Genomic DNA, 18,466 nt, shown 5'->3' on the forward strand with positions numbered 1-18,466 from the left:
AATTAATTAATTAATTAAAATAAGTTAAAATTTTTAAATTAGCTGGGCGTGGTGACGTGAGCCTGTAATCCTAGCTACTGAGGAGGCTGAGGCAGGAGAATCACTTGAACCCAGGAGGCGGAGGTTGCAGTGAGCCAAGATTGTGCCATTGCACTCCAGCCTGGGCGACAAGAGCGAAACTCTGTCTCAAAAATAAATAAATAAATAAATTAGCTGAGTGTGGTGGTGCACACCTGTAGTCCCAGCTACTTGGAAGGCTGAAGAGGGAAGAAAGCTTAAGCCTGGGAGGTTAAGGCTGCAGTGAGCCATGGCTGTACCACTGCACTCCAGCCTGGACAACAGAGCAAGACCCTGTCTCAAAAAAAAAAAAAAAATTGTAAAAGAATATTTCTTTCTTGACATACGAAATTCAAAAATCTGTTTCAGGTCAGAATGGGACTATAAGTGTAAAAAATTAAAAAAGAAAAGGTATCCACAGTAAAGTTTTATTGCCCATTCATTTACATATTGTAAAGGCTACTTTAACACTACACAGGCAGAGTCGAGGAGTCCTGACAGAAACCATATGGCCTGCAAAGCCTAAACTATTTACTGCCTGGAGCTTGGTGCAGTGGTACATGCCTGCAATCCCAGCACTTTGGGAGGCCAAGGCAGGAAGATGGCTTGAGCTCAGGAGTTCAAGACTAGCTTGAGCAACATGGCAAAACCCCATCTCTACAAAAAGTACAAAAATTAGCCAGGTGTGCTGGTATGTGCTTATTGTCCCAGCTACTTGGGAGGCTGAAGTGGGAGAATCACTTGAGCCTGGGAGGTGAGCCATGATCATGCCAGTGCACTCCAGCTTGGGTGAAGTGTGCTGACTTCTGCTCTAGAAGATGTTCATAACTTGAGGGGTACATCCCACCCACCTGTCCATGAAACAAACTCACTCAGGATCTAGGGGAAATTCCATGGTTCCACAAACTCAGACAGAGAGATGGTGCTTCATCACACAAAAGCTTCGTATTTCACCTGATTTCTATTCTGGGTCAACCAAGACACTCTTCTCTACACGGGCCTCAGATTCCATTGTTCTCTGGATGGCTTCTCCAAAGGATATGGGGCAAGGCTGAAGTTTGGGTACTAATTTTGGTTCTTAAGTGATCAATTACATCAGCAAACATACATCAGCAAATTAGAGCAGAACTCCTACATTTATTTATATCTTACTTTAAAAAGTAAGTTCAAAGCATAGAAGTCCTATATTTCCTGGGTTTAACTCTGTGTTTTATGAAAGGTAACCTTTCCCTATACATGTGACAGACCTTTCCAACAAATCCCTAAATCAGTGTTCAGTAGAACTTCCAGAGTAAAGGCTACTACATGGTGATGCCCTCAGAATAGGAAGGAACAAGAATAAAGTTTAGGATGCTATTCTGAGTATATAGAAATCCTCTTATGAACATCAGTGGCTGTCCCTCGTCTAAGGGGGTACTGAAAGAACTAAGCTCAGAATTGGTGGAGCTTAGACTTGGAAAGGAAAAGCCACCAAAACTAAAATGGAAGATGAGAACTCTTCCTCATTTATGCTTTATATCCAGTCTCACCTTGATGATGTCTCCACTGGAGGCAATCAAATCTGTTGGAATGGTCACTCGAAATGAGCGCCCGACGACAGCCGTGCCATCAGGAATGCCAACCACTGTGGGAACAGCCTCATGGAGGTCTGAGAGCACTGAGTGCATGGATGCCTCAAGCTGGTTTTCCCAGTCGCTGACAGCCTCTGAGGGTTCACTGGGCCAGTGGGACTGAGCCATAGCCACAGAGAGCAGGAGGAGAAAGGTCCTCCCGCAGAGGGGGCGCAGCAGTGAGAGGCCCACAGACATCCTCATCCCAGGCCCAAGTTTGCTCAAGTCGATAGTCTTGCTAAGTAAGGAAGCAAGTGACTTGGTCCCAGAGCTGGGTTCTCACCCTCTGCACACCTGCTCCATCCCGGAGCACACAGAGCCTGAAAAAAAAAGAAAAGCAGATTCAGACTTGAGCAATTCCAGTGGTTCAGTCATATACTATCCTCCAGGAGTTACTGTCAAAAACATCTACCCCAAGTTGGATCAAGCGTCTTACCCCCATGCTCTCTTATACAGAAGCCAACAGTTTCGTGCAACTCCTTAGCACTGGAAATGTGGCTGGTCCATTAAATATAAAATACACACTGGATTTTGAAAACTTCATAAAAAAGAATGTAAAATGCCTCATTAATACTTTTAAAATATTGATTGCAAGCTGAAATGATATGTATTAGTAATATTTTGAATATAGTCAGATATATTCAGTAAAATATATTAAGTAAACAATAAGTATTAACAAAGAATAAATAATAATGTATTAAATAGGATGGGCGCCGTGGCTCACGCCTGTAATCCTGACACCTTGGGAGACTAGGGCGGGTGGATGACTTGAGGTAAGGAGTTCGAAACCAGCCTGGCCAACATGGTAAAATCCTATCTCTACTGAAAATATGAAAATTAGCCGGGCACGGTGGTGGGTGCCTGTAATCCCAGCTACTCAGGAAGCTGAGGCAAGAGAATCACTTGAACCCGGGAGGTGGAGGTTGCAGTGAGCCAAGATTGCACCACTGTACTCCAGCCTCGGTGACAGAGCGAGACTCCACCTCAAAAAAAAAAAAAAAAGTATTAAGTAAAATATATGATTGAAATTAATTTAATCTGCTTTTCTTCATGTGGCTACCAGGAAAATTTAAGTGACATATGTGGCTCATGTTATATTTCTCTTGGGTGGCACTGCTTTAGACCTAACTTCCAATTTACAGGAAATATGGGAGCCATGCAAAGAAAATCACACAAATCTAGAATGAGATCTTCTGCAAAACAACTGGCCTGGTCTCTCCAAATGCTGACATCCCTAAACGTCAGATGACTGTTCTCGATTTAGAGACAGCAACCAGACTTGATGTGTGTATCTTTCTGGGGGTGGGGGAGTGGGGACAGAGAAGGCTCTTGCTCTGTGGCCCAGGATAGAGTACAGTGTCATGTTCATAGCTCAATGTAACCTTGAACTCCTGGGCTCAAGTAAATAGCTGGGACTTCAGGTGCACACCACTCCACTCAGCTAGTTTTTAAAAATCTTTTGTACAGACAGTGTCCCACTATGCTGCCCAGGCTGGCCTCAAACTCCTGGCCTCAAGTGATCCTCCCACCTCAGTCTCCCAGGATTAGAAAGGTGAGCAATCTTGCCAGGACAATGTGTACATCTTGACTGGATTCTGGATTTACTTTTTAAAAAACACATGAGCCCAGCTCCCAGAGGGGTAATTGAGGAATTTTGCATGTAAACTGGAAATGAGATTTACTGTTAATTTTCTTAGGTGATATGATGGTAGTAAGACTCTACAGGGCATCATCCTCAATCTTACGAGTTGTATTTTGGAGTACTTAGGGATGAAGTGTCAAACACTCTGCAACTCACTTCAAAATGATTCAAAGAAAAAAAAAATGTATACATGTATATATAGAGATACATCCGTGTGGCAAATGTAACAATGAGGCTTAGAAAAATACTTTGAGGCCGGGCGGACGCCGTGGCTCACGCCTGTAATCCCAGCACTTTGGGAGGCTGAGACAGGCGGTTCACTTGAAGTCAGGAGTTCAAGACCAGCCTGGCCAGCATGGTGAAATCTTGTCTCTACTAAAAATACATGCCAGGCATGGTGGCTCACGCCTGTAACCCTAGCACTTTGGGAGGCCAAGGCAGGCGGATCACCTGAGGTCAGGAGTTCGAGACCAGCCTGGCCAACATGGTGAAACTCCGTCTCTACTACAAATACAAAAATTAGCCAGGCGTGGTAGTGCGCGCCTGAAGTTGCAGCTACTTAGGAGGCGGAGGCAGGAGAATCCCTTGAACCTGGGAGGCAGAGGTTGCAGTGAGCGGAGATTGCACCACTGCACTCCAGCCTGGGTGACAGAGCGAGACCGTCTCAAAAACAATAAATAAACATAGACATACATACATACATACATACAAATACAAATACAAAAATTAGCCAGGTGTGGTGGCGCGTGGCTATAATCCCAGTTAATCGGGAGGCTGAGGCAGAAGAATCGCTTGAACCCAGGAGGTGGAAGTTGCAGTGAGCTGAGATCATGCCACTACACTCCAGCATGGGCGACAGAGCAAAATTCTATCTCAAAAAAAAAAAAAAAAAAAAAAAAAAAAAAAAAAACAAACCTTGGGCTGGGCGTGGTGGCTCATGCCTGTAATCCCAGCACTTTGGGAGGCTGAGGTGAGCGGATCACAAGGTCAAGAGTTCGAGACCAGCCCGACCAAAATGGTGAAACCCAGTATCTACAAAAAATACAAAATTAGCTGGGCATGGTGGCACATGCCACCTACTACTTGGGAGGCTAAGGCAGAGAATCACTTGAACCCAGGAGGCAGAGGCTGCAGTGAGCTAAGATCACATCATTGCACTTCGGCCTGGGCAACAAGAGCAAAACTTCATCTCAAAAAAAAAAAAAAAAGAAAAAAAAACTTTGAAAAGACTAAAAAAAAAAAAAAAAGCCAGTAACTGCATAGAGAAATGCAGCACCTGCCCACTCCTCACACCCACCCTAAGCACTAATTACAGGACCCATTTATTAAACACATATTTGCAAACTCCACGCCAGTAAACATGCCCCACACCCCCAAGAAAGTGACTAGAAATTTGCACATTGTACTCTGGTCCCCCATCAGTTTCAGGTAGTTCAGGACACCTACTCTAGGCTGGCAGGCACACAGATGCCTTACAGAACTTACTGGCTGCCCACAGGTGACAAGAACCATCATGAGCAATTCCCATTCTGGAAAAAGATTAAACTCTGCCCTGAGCCCATGCTGTTAAGGGGTCAAGTGACATTTTCTGACCTGAGTAATGCAAAGTAAATAAACCCAAAATTGCTAAAGAAAACAAAGCTACTACGGCTAGGTGAGGTGGCTCACACCTGCAATCCCAGCACTTTTGGAGGCCGAGGTGGGTAGATCACTTGAGGTCAGGAGTTTGAGACCAGCCTGGCCAACATGGTGAAACCCCGTCTCTACTGCAAATACAAAAATTAGCCAGGCTTGGTGGTGCACTCCTATAGTCCCAGCTACTCAGAAGGCTGAGGCAGGAGAATCGCTTGAACCCGGGAGGCAAAGGTTGCAGTGAGCAGAGACTGCACCACTGCACTCCAGCCTGGGTGACAGAGCGAGACCCTGTCTCAAAAACAATACATACATACATACCTACATACATACAAACAAACAAATACAAATATAAAATTTAGCTGGGTGTGGTGGCAGGCACCTGTAATCCCAGCTACTCGGGAGGCTAAGGCAAGAGAATCACTTGAACCCGGTAGACAGAGGTTGCAGTGAGTGGAGACTGCACCACTGCACTCCAGCCTGGATGACAGAGCAAGACCCTGTTTCAAAAACAATACATACATACATACACACAAAGAAATACAAACACAAAAATTAGCCAGGTGTGGTGGCAGACACCTGTAATCCCAGCTGCTCAGGAGGCTGAAGCAGGAGAATTGCTCGAACCCAGAAGGCAGAGGTTGAAGTGAGCCAAGAATGCGCCATTGCATTCCAGCTTGGGCAACAAGAGCAAAACTCCATCTCATTATTTAAAAAAAAAAAAAAAAAAAAAAAAAAAAAAAAAGGCAAAATAAACCAAAAGCAAGCAGAAGGAAATAATAAAAAGCAAAAAACCCCAATGAAACTGAAAACAAAAACAGAGAAAAACCATTGAAACAAATAACTAGTTATTTGAAAAGATTAACAAAATTGATCAATCTCAAGAATGATAGAGGAAAAAAGAGAAGACAATTACTAACATCAACAATGAAGCAGGAGATATCACTAGATATTGCAGACATCAAAAGAAAAATAAGGAAACACTATAAACAACTCTACACAGACAAATACGAATCAAACTAAACAGATTCCTCTCAAAAAATACAAACTACTACAACTCATCCAATATGATATAATTTCTATTAAGAAAATTATTTTACAGAGGCAGAAAGGATAAAATTTTTTAAAGACAGAAGTCCCAGCTACTCAGGAGGCTAAGGCAGGAGGTTGGCTTGAGCCCAGCAGTTCAAGGCTGTAATAAACCATGATCATACCACTGCACTCTAGCCTGGGTGACAAATTGAGACTGTCTAGAAAAGGAAAAGGAAAAGATAAAGGAAAACGAAAAGAAAAGGAAAGAAAATTATTAAGGAAATTGAATTTGTAATTTATTTTTATTTTTATTTATTTATTTGAGATGGAGCCCTGCTCTTTCGCCTAGACTGGAATGTAGTGGCACAATCTTGGCTCACTGTAACCTCCGCCTCCCAGGTTCAAACAATTTTCCTGCCTCAGCCTCCCGAGTAGCTGGGATTACAGGCTCCCACCACCACACCCAGCTAATTTTTAATAGAGACGGGGTTTTGCCATGTTGGCCAGGCTGGTTTTGAACTCCTGACCTCAGGTGATCCACCCACCTTGGCCTCCCAAAGTGCTGGGATTACAGGTTGAGCCACCACGCCCGACCCTGAATTTGTAATTTTAAAACTCCCACAAAAAGAAATCTACAGGCCTGAATGACATCAGTGGTAACTTCTACCAATCTTTTCATTTTTTTTTTTTTTTTGGAGAAGGAGTTGGCCAGGCTGGTCCTGAACTCCTGACCTCAAGTGATCCACCCGCCTTGGCCTCCCAAAGTTCTAGGATTACAGGCATGAGCCACTGCCAGGCACAAACTCTTCCAGAAAGCAGACAAGGAGGAAACACATCCTGATTCATTTTGTTTTAATATATTGAATTTTCTTTATTTAACTTTTTACTTATTTTTCTTTTTTTTTTTTTCATTTTTCTTTTTTAGAAATGGGGTCTTGCTATGTTGCCCAAGCTGGATTTGAACTCCTGGGCTCCAGCAGTCCCCCCACCTCAGCCTCCTGAGTATCTAGGACTATAGGCATTTGCCACCACACTTGGATCCAATTCATTCTATTAAGGTAGCATTATGCTGATACCAAAATCAAACCAAGATATTACAACAAAACTATAGACCAGTATCTATCATGAAAACAGACACGAAAATCTTTAAGAAAACATGATCAAACAGAATTCAGCAATATATTAAAAGAAATATATACCATGACCAAGTGGTACTTATTCCAGAGATGCAAGGAGAGCTCAATATTTGAAAATTAATCAGCTCAATATTTGAAAATTAACCATATTAACAGGCTACCGAAAAAAAATCACATGGTCATAACAATTGATGCAGAGAAAGTATCTGACAAAATTCAACACTGATTCATAATAAAAAAAACTCTCAGACAAACAGGAACAGAGGGGAACTTCTTCAACTTGATAAAGAGCATCTACCAAAAACCCCTACAGCTAACATTGTATCTACTGGTGACAAACTGAGTGATTTATCCTTAAGAACAGAAACAAGGCAAAGAATGTCCACTATCACCATTCATGCACAACATAATGTTAGAAGTTCTAGCTAGTGCAATAAAGTGAGAAAAAAGTATAGTGGCCAGGCGCAGTGGCCCACACCTGTAATCCCAGCACTTTGGGAGGCCGAGGCGGGCAGATCACAAGGTCAGGAGTTCAAGATCAGCCTGGCCAACATGGTGAAACCCTGTCTGTACTAAAAATACAAAAATTAGCCAGGTGTGGTGGCAGGTGCCTGTAATCCCATCTACTCAGAGGCTGAGGCAGGAGAATCGCTTGAACCCGGGAGGCAGAGGTTGCAGTGAGCTGAGATCACGCCACTGCATTCCAGCCTGGGAGACAGAGCAAGACACTGTCTCAAAAAAAAAAAAAAAAGTACTTAGTGAAAAGTGCCCACTGCAGAAAGATACAATACTATTAAGGTAAAATGTTTATGGGAGGCTGAGGCAGGAGAATCACTCGAGCTTGGGAGGCGCAAGTTGCTGTGAGCTGAGATCACGCCACTCCACTCCAGCGTGGTAGTGCTGGAGACACTGGTGTGGGAGACAGAGTGAGACTGTTCACGCTTGTAATCCCAGAACTTTGAGAGGCGGAAGCAGGCGGATCACTTGAGGACGGCAGTTCGAGACCAGCCTGGCCAACATGGTGAAACTCTCTCTCTACTAAAAATACAAAAAAATTAGCTGGGCATGGTGATGGGTGTCTGTAATCCCAGCTACTCACGGGGCTGAGGCAGGAGAATCACTTCAACCCAGAAGGTGGTGGTTGCAGTGAGCTGAGATCACACCATTGCAATCCAACCTGGACAACAAGAGCGAAACTCCTTCTCAAAAAATAAATAAATAAATAAAACAAAATAAAATAAGTAAGCAAAATGTTTAAATTACATATTGTTTATGGATTCACATATAATAAGAAAATCACACAGAGGTTCATAAACACTAAATTCAAGATTTTGGTAACTGCAAAAGGAGGGCAAGGGGAAAAGGAGGGGTGCAAAAGGGTCTCCAACTTTGTGTTTTACTTTCTAAATCTTATAAAAATATGGAACGGGGTGGGCGCAGTGGTTCACGCCTGTAATCCCAGCACTTTGGGAGGCCGAGGCGGGTGGATCACTTGACGTCAGGAGTTCCAGACCAGCCTGGCCAACATGAAGAAACCCCATCTCTACTAAAAATACAAATTTAGCCGGGTGTGGTAGCACATGCCTGTAATCCCAGCTACTCTGAAGGCTGACACAGGAGAATCGCTTGAACCTGGGAGGCAGAGGTTGCGGTGAGCTGAAATTGTGCCATTGCACTCCAGCCTGTGCAACAGGAGCGAAACTCTGTCTCAAAATAAAATAAAAAGAATACAAAAAAATTAGCCAGGTGTGGTGGTGGGCACCTGTAATCCCAGCTACTCAGGAGGCTGAGGCAGGAGAGTCACTGAAACCCAGGAAGCGGAGGTTGCAATGAGCCAAGATCGTGCCACTGCACTCCAGCCTGGGCAACAGGGCAAAACTCTCAAAAAAAAAAAAAATAAATAGGAAAAGAAATAAAGAAAGAAACAACATTAAGATGTGACAAAGTAGTTGGGTGGCAGATACTTAGGGGTATGTGATGTTAGGCTATGTTCTCTACTGAGTACTTGAAACACATGAAGGTGCAGAGCTTGATTGAATTCTGTGATCTCAAAGTTAAAAAAAAAAATCCTGGCCAGGCGCAGTGGCTCACGCCTGTTATCCTAGCACTTTGGGAGGCCAAGACGGGCAGATCACGAGGTCAGGAGATCGAGACCATCCTAGCTAACGTGGTGAAACCTCGTCTCTACTAAAAATATAAAAAATTAGCCGGGCGTGGTGGTGGGCGACTGTAGTCCCAGCCACTCGGGAGGCTAAGGCAGGAGAATGGTGTGAACCCGGGAGGCGGAGTTTGCAGTGAGCCGAGATCGCACCACTGCACTCCAGCCTGGGCAACAGAGCGAGACTCCATCTCAAAAAAAAAAAAAAAAAAAAGAAAGTTAAAGATGTCTTACAATTTAGCACGATACAATTTGATTGATTCCTGTCATCAATGTGAGATAAGCAATAGGTAAAACATTGTCCTCTTTCCTCTTTACTACCTTGTTCCACACTCCAAGGCCCATAGAACCAGGTGGCTCTCACAGGATTTCAGACCCATTCCTCCACAGGAACCTTCCCTCCCTGCCATCAGTAGATGGCTGGGTCACTTTTGCCCACCACAGGCTCACCAGCAATGTTAAGTGCCACACTCAGCAAAAGGGACCAAATGACCATGTACATAGATGGAGGAGCCCTATGGGCATCAGTTCCAAGAACCATTTAACTTCCAGTGATGTCTGAGGGGTCCTCCACCAGGAACTCCTTCTCAACAACCAGCACTCCCAGTACTCTGGTGAGGGTCTTCTCCTCAGAGCTCTATAAAGTGCTCCAACTTGAAGGTTTTTCTTCAACTCCTTTCTGTGTAGTTTTTGTTTTGGTTTTTTGGTCACCTAGGCTGGAAATGGTGTAATCACAGCTCACTGCAGCCTCAACCTCTGGGCTCAAGAAAACTTCCTATCAGCCTCTCAAGTAGCTGGAACTACAGGTGTGTGCCACCACACCAGGCTAATTTATAAATTTTGTTGAAGAGATACAGACTATATTACCCAGGCTGGTTTCAAACTCATGGGCTCAAGCAATCCTCCTGCCTTGGCCTCCCAAAGTGTTGGGATTACAGGCATGAGCCACTGTGCTTGGCCTACAGTTTTCTTTACTGTTGCATAGTGTTTTCTTTACTGGCGCATAGTGTTTTCTTTACTGGCCTTTTCCTTTCTTATGCATTTTAATCCTTTTTTTTTTGGAGAGGGAGTCTCGCTCTGTCACCCGGGCTGGAGTACAGTGGCGTGATCTTGGCTCACTGCCTCCGCCTCCCAGGTTCAAGCAATTCTCCCTGCCTCAGCCTCCCGAGTAGCTGGGACTACAAGCACCTGCCACCACGCTTGGCTAATTTTTGTATATTTTTTTTTTTTTTTTTTTTTTTTTTTTTTGAGACGGAGTCTCGCTCTGTCGCCCAGGCTGGAGTGCAGTGGCGTGATCTCGGCTCACTGCAAGCTCCGCCTCCTGGGTTCACGCCATTCTCCTGCCTCAGCCTCTGCGAGTAGCTGGGACTACAGGTGCCCGCCACCACGCCCGGCTAATTTTTTGTATTTTTAGTAGAGACGGGGTTTCACCGTGGTCTCGATCTCCTGACCTCGTGATCCGCCCGCCTCGGCCTCCCAAAGTGCTGGGATTACAAGCGTGAGCCACCGCGCCCAGCCAATTTTTGTATTTTTTAATGGAGACAGAGTTTCGCCATGTTGGCTAGGCTGGTCTTGAACTCCTGACCTCAGGTGATCTGCCCACCTCGGCCTCCCAAAGTGCCGGGATTACAGGTATGAGCCACCGTGCCCAGCCGCATTTTAATTCTAATTTAGTAAATGGCTCAGCTCAACCAACACCCCCACAAGACTGTAAGTTGTGGGAGAGCAGGGATACATCTGCTGCAATCACTAATATGTGTCCAGCACTCATCCAGTGCCAGACATACACCATACACCTAATGAATGAATGGGGAGACACAGGACCTTTCTTTTAGGTTCTTCCCATCATCTTTAGTCTTTACTTCACTTATTAGATCCAGCTGATCTTTCACTATTCCAATCTCATTCTCAATTTTAGAATTCTCAGCTTCTTTAAAAAGTCAGTTATGAGACACACCCTGCCCTACCAGGAACTTAAGCTGTCTGCTATCTGCGGACACATGACGACATGGGGTGTCTGTTTCATGGGCATGACTAAGTGCTCTGCATTTAGCAGGCAGGCGATGTTCAGGGTACAACTCCAACTACTATGTGTTGGTTTTCCATGCTCTAAGGAGAAAAATTTTTTGCAACTTGGTAATAAAACACCCTTTTGTCTTTCTGATGCTGGCTTCCTATAAGCAAGGGTCATGTCTGCCTACGCTAGGAATCTGATAGGTTGCATCCATATACTTGTATCAGAATGTCCTTCTGGAAGTTTTTTTTACACAGTCTCATACTCATACACTCGGTCATTCAGATAGAGGTACTACAGAGATCCTCCTCCTCGTGGTTCAGAGACCAAGGTCCAAACAGAGGTAAATATTCAATCGTGATCACATACAGCTTGGTGGCCAGAACATGTGGGAGAAAAGAGTGCTTGGAAACCACAGAAAGATTCCGGCCACAGCCACCTAGTCTTCCTGACACAGCTACCCAATTTAACACCTCACACTCATTCACATTATATCCTCTAAAAGAGTAGGAAATGCTCAAGGCAGCCCAAGAACATGTCTTAGATGGATTCACCACTGGCTGACAGGAGCTACCGAAGCTCTCCTTTTCGAGTAGCTGGAATGGGAGCCTATTCCTCTGTGCCAGTACCCAGTGCAGTACCCACAACTGAGTCTAAGCTCTCAGCACTGCCCCAGACCCCAGACCCTGAGACTCACTGCAGATAAACACCCTCAGCCAGAAGAACCAGAGCTAGTTGGTGTAGGGCCAGTAAGTGGCTCGCATCTGCCAATGACAAGGCACTCCCTTCCTCCCAGTTGTGATATGTGGGACTCTCAAGTGATGGGCAGAAGTAAAATGTCAGGCCAGGTGCAGTGGCTCACGCCTGTAATCCCAGCACTTTGGAGGCTGAGGTGGGCGGATCACGAGGTCAAGAGTTCGAGACCAGCCTGGCCAACATGGTGAAACCCCATCTCTACTAAAAATACAAAAATCAGCCGGGCATGGTGGCAGACACCTATAATCCCAGCTACTCAGGAGGCTGGGACAGGAAAATTGCTTGAACCCGGGAGGCGGAGGCTACAGTGAGCCAAGATCACACCACCGCACTCCAGACTGGGCAACAGAGCAAGATTCCGTCTCAAAAAAAAAAAAAAAAGAGGCCGGGCGCGGTGGCTCACGCTTGTAATCCCAGCACTTTGGGAGGCCGAGGCGGGCGGATCACGAGGTCAGGAGATCAAGACCACGATGAAACCCCATCTCTACTAAAAATACAAAAAATTAGCCGGGCGTGGTGGCGGGCGCCTGTAGTCCCAGCTACTCAGAGAGGCTGAGGCAGGAGAATGGCGTGAACCCGGGAGGCAGAGCTTGCAGTGAGCCGAGATCACGCCACTGCACTCCAGCCTGGGTGACAGAGCAAGACTCCGTCTCAAAAAAAAAAAAAAAAAAAAAAGAAGTAAAATGTCAAGTTAGCAATAATACCTAAAAGGTAGTGACCTTTGTAGCCAAAATATATTAAAGCTACCCTAGAGGCAGGTATATTTAAAGTTTATCAGATCAGTCATCAGGGATATAACTAGGAAATCAAAAACATTATACAGTAACTGGCAAGGACACCAGGCATCCAAGGGTATGGTTCAGCAGGTAAGGATCCCACAGGCCCCTCCCATCACCACCACCAATACCATCCCCAGGAAGATGCAACCAAAGGATGTTGCTTGGTGGGAGGAAAGGGGAGATGCCCATGAGAAGCCAGGCCCTTATGACCCCATTCTGTCCAGACAGCTTTATGGAATGGGTGGCTCTGTTCCACTCAGGCTGCCTCCCCAGAGCTATGAGTGCCCACGCACACGTGGAACTCAGTTAATAACTGCTTTCCACTCAACAGATGTGAAGAACAAATGCACATGTGGCACCAACTCAATTTGCCATAAACTTAATGTTTCCTCATCCATAGAAAAACCCAGTGAATGAAACTTTCAGATATATATATTTTTTAAGTACCTCTGTTTTTAGTTTTAAGACAGGGTCTCACCATGTTGCCCAGGCTAGAGTGCAGTGGCTATTCACAGAAACAATCATACCTCACCAGCCTTGAACTCCCCAGTGATCCTCCTGCCTCAGCCTCCCAAATAGGAGACTATAGGCACAGGCCACTGCACCAGGCTCTGAAACTTTCAGACATCTTAACCTAAAAACTCTGAAAGAACAGCTATTAGTTTTTCCTTCCCAAGAATAAAAGGAAAGTTGGGAGACTCAACCCATTATTAACTACACAAAATTTGGCAGAGGTAGCCCATCCCACCACTCCTAGGAGCCCCTACTCCCAAATAGCTACGCTACCTAAAAATAGTAGTTAAGCTGTTAATTGCTATCATTTGCAACAGTAATTAAAACATTTAAGGAATGGCCAGGTGCAGTGGCGCACACCTAGAATCCCAGTACTTTGGGAGGCCGAGGTGGGCAGATTGCTTGAGCCCAGGAGTTCAAGACCAGCCTGGGCAACATGGCGAAACCCTGTTTCTACAAAAAAGTACAAAAATTAGCCAGGTATGGTGGCGCATGCCTGTAATCACAGCTACTTGGGAGGCTGAGGTGAGTGAATTGCTTGAACCCAGGATGGTGAGATTGCAGTGAGATTACAACACTGCACTCGAACCTCGGTGACACAGCAAAACCCTATCTCAAAAAAAAAAAAAAATTAATAATAATAATAATAAAGAAAATGGGATATTCATTTTAAAACCAGATTAAAATAATACCATGTTCCTATTTTAAATGGTTTTGGAAAACATAAAAAGCAGAAATCTTAACCACTTCAGGTTCAATCTAGCAAAAAACACTTTGACCAGTTAAATATTAACTGTCAGTCCAACATTAATATAAAGTTTCTGAAAGGTTAACCAGTTTAAAACTGCTCAATATCATGGCCAACAGGATGTACTCAACACAATGGAAAACAGTGGTGTGAAGTCACTGTTTATTTGAGCTCCAAATATAAAAAAAAAATGGCAGATGTCTCTGTTTCTAGTTAAAAACAGGCCTTTTTGACTCCTTGGCGTCAGATGAGAAAGGTCTGAAGCCAAGCAACTGGTGACGATTCAAGGTATCACCCTAAAATTAAAATTGCTCAGTTCAGGGGATAGATGAGGTTTCCCTGACATGGGACAGGTTCCTACCTAAACTGCAGACAATGTGGAAATACCACCAGTGATATGGAGGGAGCCCCAGGACCATCAGGGAACTGGAGGACCAACCAAAGGGAGCCAGGGTCACATATACAGCGAGAGATTTTTTTTTTTTTTTTTTTTTGAGACGGAGTCTCGCTCTGTCGCCCAGCCTGGAGTGCAGTGGCGCCATCTCGGCTCACTGCAAGCTCCGCCTCCCAGGTTCACGCCATTCTCCTGCCTCAGCCTCCCAAGTAGCTGGACTACAGGCGCCCGCCACTACGCCCGGCTAATTTTTCTGTATTTTTAGTAGAGACGGGGTTTCACCTGTTAAGCAGGATGGTCTCGATCTCCTGACCTCGTGATCCGCCCGCCTCGGCCTCCCAAAGTGCTGGGATTACAGGCGTGAGCCACCGCGCCCGGCCCTACAGCGAAAGATTTAAAGGTAAAAATATGTGGGAGAAAAAATACCACCCCTGAGAGGCAAGCACTACACATTCTATCAAACATAAAAGCTACTTTGAACACTTCTCTCACTTGGAAAATTCTTGCAAATTCTCACTTATCACAGATAAACAAAGGGCAGTGGCTTCTGCTGGCGGTGGTTTGGTTTTTTCCAACGAAGACAGGAAGCAAAGGTTTAAAACCTAGATATAAATCCACCTAGGTACAGACATGTTCTAGGGAAGGGAAAGAAAAGCAAGGTTCAAAACCCAGAACAGTCATTCTCCACTGAACCATGGCTTTTAATCTGAGTAGATTTTAACATGATACGTGATGGGGCTCACTGAAAGAATTCCTTCTACATTCCACTGAAGTCCATACACTGCACTAAACATTATTTATTACCGAACAGTATACTTGACTTTGAAGATGGTTAAGTTTTGTACTGTGTTTTTCACAATTTAAAAAGGTGGGTTTGGGTTTTTTTTTTTTTTTTTTTGAGAGTCTCTCAATCTATCACCCAGGGTGGATGGAGTACAGTGGTACAGTAATAGCTCACTGTAACCTCGAACTCCTGGACTCAAGTGATCCTTCTGCCTCAGCCTCCCACAGCTGGGACTACCGGTTCATAGCACCATGCCTGGCTCATTTTTTAATTTTTTTTTTTTTTTTTTGAGACAGAGTCTTGCTCTGTCACCCAGGCTGGAGTGCAGCAGCACAATCTTGGCTCACTGCAACCTCTGCCTCCTGGGTTCAAGAGCTTCTCTCGCCTCAACCTCTTGAGTAGCTGGGATTATAGGTGCCCACTACGACGCCCGGCTAATTTTTGTATTTTTAGTAGAGATGGGATTTTACCATGTTAGCCAGGCTGGTCTTGAACTCCTGATCTCAGGTGATCTACCCACCTCGGCCTCCCAAAGTGCTGGGATTATAGGTGTGAACCATCATGCTCGGCCATTTTTTAGTTTTTATTTTGTAGAGACAGGGTCTCACCATGTTGCCCAGACTGGTCTCAAACTCCTGGCTCAAACAATCCTCCCGCCTCAGCCTCCCCAAGCACTGGGATTATAGGGACGAGCCACTACAGCCAGCCCCTAAAAAAAACGTTTTTAATGGTTAAGATGTTATATTAAAATATAAGCCTGGGCAACACAGTGAGATCCCCATCTCTACAAAAAAAAATTTAGGCCAGGCATAGTGGCTCACACCTATAATCCCAACACTTTGGGAGGCCGAGGTGGGTGGATCACAAGATCAAGAGATAGAGACCATCCTGGCCAACATGGTGAAACCCCATCTCTACTAAAAATACAAAAATTAGCTGGGTGTTGTGGTGCACGCCTGTAGTCCCAGCTACTCAGGAGGCTGATGCAGGAGAATCGCTTGAACCCGGGAGGTGGAGGTTGCAGTGAGCTGAAATTGTGCCAAAAAAAAAAAAAAATTTAGGCCGGGCACAGTGGCTCAGGCCTGTAATCCCAGCACTCTGGGAGGCCGAGGCAGGCAGATCACAAGGTCAGAAGTTCGAGACCAGCCTTGCCAATATGGTGAAACCCTGTCTCTACTAAAAATACAAAAAAAATTAGCCAGGCCCAGTGGCGCACACCTGTAATCCCAGCTACTCAGGAGGCTAAGGCAGGGGAATTGCTTGAACCTGGGAGGTGGAGGTTGTGGTGAGCCGAGATCGCACCACTGCACTCCAGCCTGGGCGACGGAGTGAGACTCCGTCTCAAGAAAAAAAAAAACCAAAAAACTTAAATTTTAAAAAATTACGGCCGGGCACAGTGGCTCACGCCTGTAATCCCAGCACTTTGGCAGGCCGAGGCGGGCGGATCACGAGGTCAGGAGATCGAAACCATCCTGGCTAACACGGTGAAACCCCGTCTCTACTAAAAATACAAAAAATGAGCCGGGCATGGTGGCAGGCGCCTGTAGTCCCAGCTACTCAGGAGTCTGAGGCAGGAGAATGGCGTGAACCCGGGAGGCGGAGCTTGCAGTGAGCTGAGACTGCGCCACTGCACTCCAGGCTGGGCGACAGAGCGAGACTCCGTCTCAAAAAAAAAAAAAAAAAAAAATTTTTTTTTAATTAGCCAAGTACGTAGGTATGCACCTGTAGTTCCAGCTACTCGGCCTCAGGTGGGAGGACTGCTTGAGCCTGGCAGGTCGAGGCTACTGTGAGCCATGACTCCACCAATGTGATCCAGCCTGGGTGACAAAGCAAAATAAATAAATAAATACACCATCTTTATGTTACGTATATTTTGCCACAATATTTTAGAAAACATTACTTAGAGTTACACCAATTAGACTTCAGAAGAAAATACTTTAGGAGGCTTTGAGGGGCATATCCCCGTGATGACATGGTCCAGACCTTTAATCATCAGTGCCCAGGTAAGACACTGAAGACAGAAAAGGATAAACTGAGGCCAAAGACAAGGACCAGGCCAAACCATCCATTTGAGTTTTTTTTCTGTTTTGTTTTGTTTTGTTTTGAGACGGAGTCTCGCTCTGTCGCCCAGGCTGGAGTGCAAGTGGCGTGATCTCGGCTCACTGTAAACTCTGCCTTCCGGGTTCAAGTGATTCTCCTGCCTCAGCCTCCTGAGTAGCTGAGGCTACAGATGCCTGCCACCACGCCCAGCTAATTTTTGTATTTTTAGTAGAGACAGGGTTTCACCATATTGGCCAGGCTGGTCTTGAACTCCTGACACTGTGATCCGCTCGCCTCAGCCTCCCAAAGTGCTGGGATTACAAGCATGAGCCACTGTGCCTGGCCCTAACTGTCCATTTGGCTGCAGCAGCTAGAGTGGGAGGTGCAGTGGTGGTGGAGGAATAAGTCTGAGAGGTGGGTGGCCAGCCTCAGCAGAATCCAAGTGGGAATGAATTACCACATCCTTGCACCTGTGTGGTATCCAAAAATGTAATTAAAGCAAACTACAATTCTCAGAAGACAGCCCAACAATTAACACTTTAGCACATGTTTACCAACTACCTACCCTGTGCTAGGTGTGAGGCTTTATTTGCTATAGATGTGGTCTTTCCAAGTTTCACACAAAAATATTCAATTAAGATTTATATACATTACTAAATCAGGAAACACAAGTGGTAACAAACCAAGTATTTATACTAATACATTATAAACAGCCATTTTCCAAGTGCTTACTGTAATAGAAACTGAAAGTTGCCTTCTGACTTCCCCAAACTCCCCCTGGCTATCCCATCCCTTCCCCAACTCAGTACAAAGGTACAGTGGGGTTACGCTGTGGGGGCAGGATGATCAGTGTCTACTGGGGGTCAAGGCTGGATGCCAATGGTTCCCTTGAGAGAAAAGCGGGAGAACAGGTCCACTACAGGGGTCTTGACAGCATTTACTCTTCTGCTTTCTCTCCCAGTAGATGCCCGGCACCAAGCAGGTACTCAGCAGATGCCTGCAGAGTACAGGAAAGGAACTTCCACTAAATCCCCTAAATAATTCACCAAGCGGCCAGGCGCCGGTGGCTCACACCTGTAATCCCAGTACTTTGGGAGGCTGAGGCGGGTGGATCACAAGGTCAAGAGATCGAGACCATCCTGGCTAACATGGTGAAACCCCGTCTCTACTA

At 45.3% G+C, this 18,466-nt stretch overlaps 1 protein-coding gene across 26 annotated transcripts in view; it reads right to left on the reverse strand.

Annotated features, from left to right (window-relative positions):
* Window positions 1-18,466, reverse strand: part of DAG1 (dystroglycan 1) — a 72,391-nt gene that overhangs the window by 23,103 nt on the left and 30,822 nt on the right. For 21 of the 26 annotated variants that reach the window (XM_055276812.2, XM_063609714.1, XM_055276832.2 and 18 more), the window contains one exon: window positions 1,587-1,987. In XM_055276812.2, coding sequence (XP_055132787.2) covers window positions 1,587-1,871 — 285 coding nt within the window. In that variant the 5' untranslated portion in view covers window positions 1,872-1,987. Of the gene's footprint in view, window positions 1-1,586; window positions 1,988-2,103; window positions 2,292-8,208; window positions 8,287-16,977; window positions 17,073-18,466 lie in introns of those variants that run through there. The other 5 variants (XM_063609673.1, XM_063609656.1, XM_063609687.1 and 2 more) reach the window with 3 other exon arrangements.

The sequence above is a fragment of the Symphalangus syndactylus genome, chromosome 1, assembly GCF_028878055.3.
Source record: "Symphalangus syndactylus isolate Jambi chromosome 1, NHGRI_mSymSyn1-v2.1_pri, whole genome shotgun sequence".
Lineage (NCBI taxonomy): Eukaryota > Metazoa > Chordata > Mammalia > Primates > Hylobatidae > Symphalangus > Symphalangus syndactylus.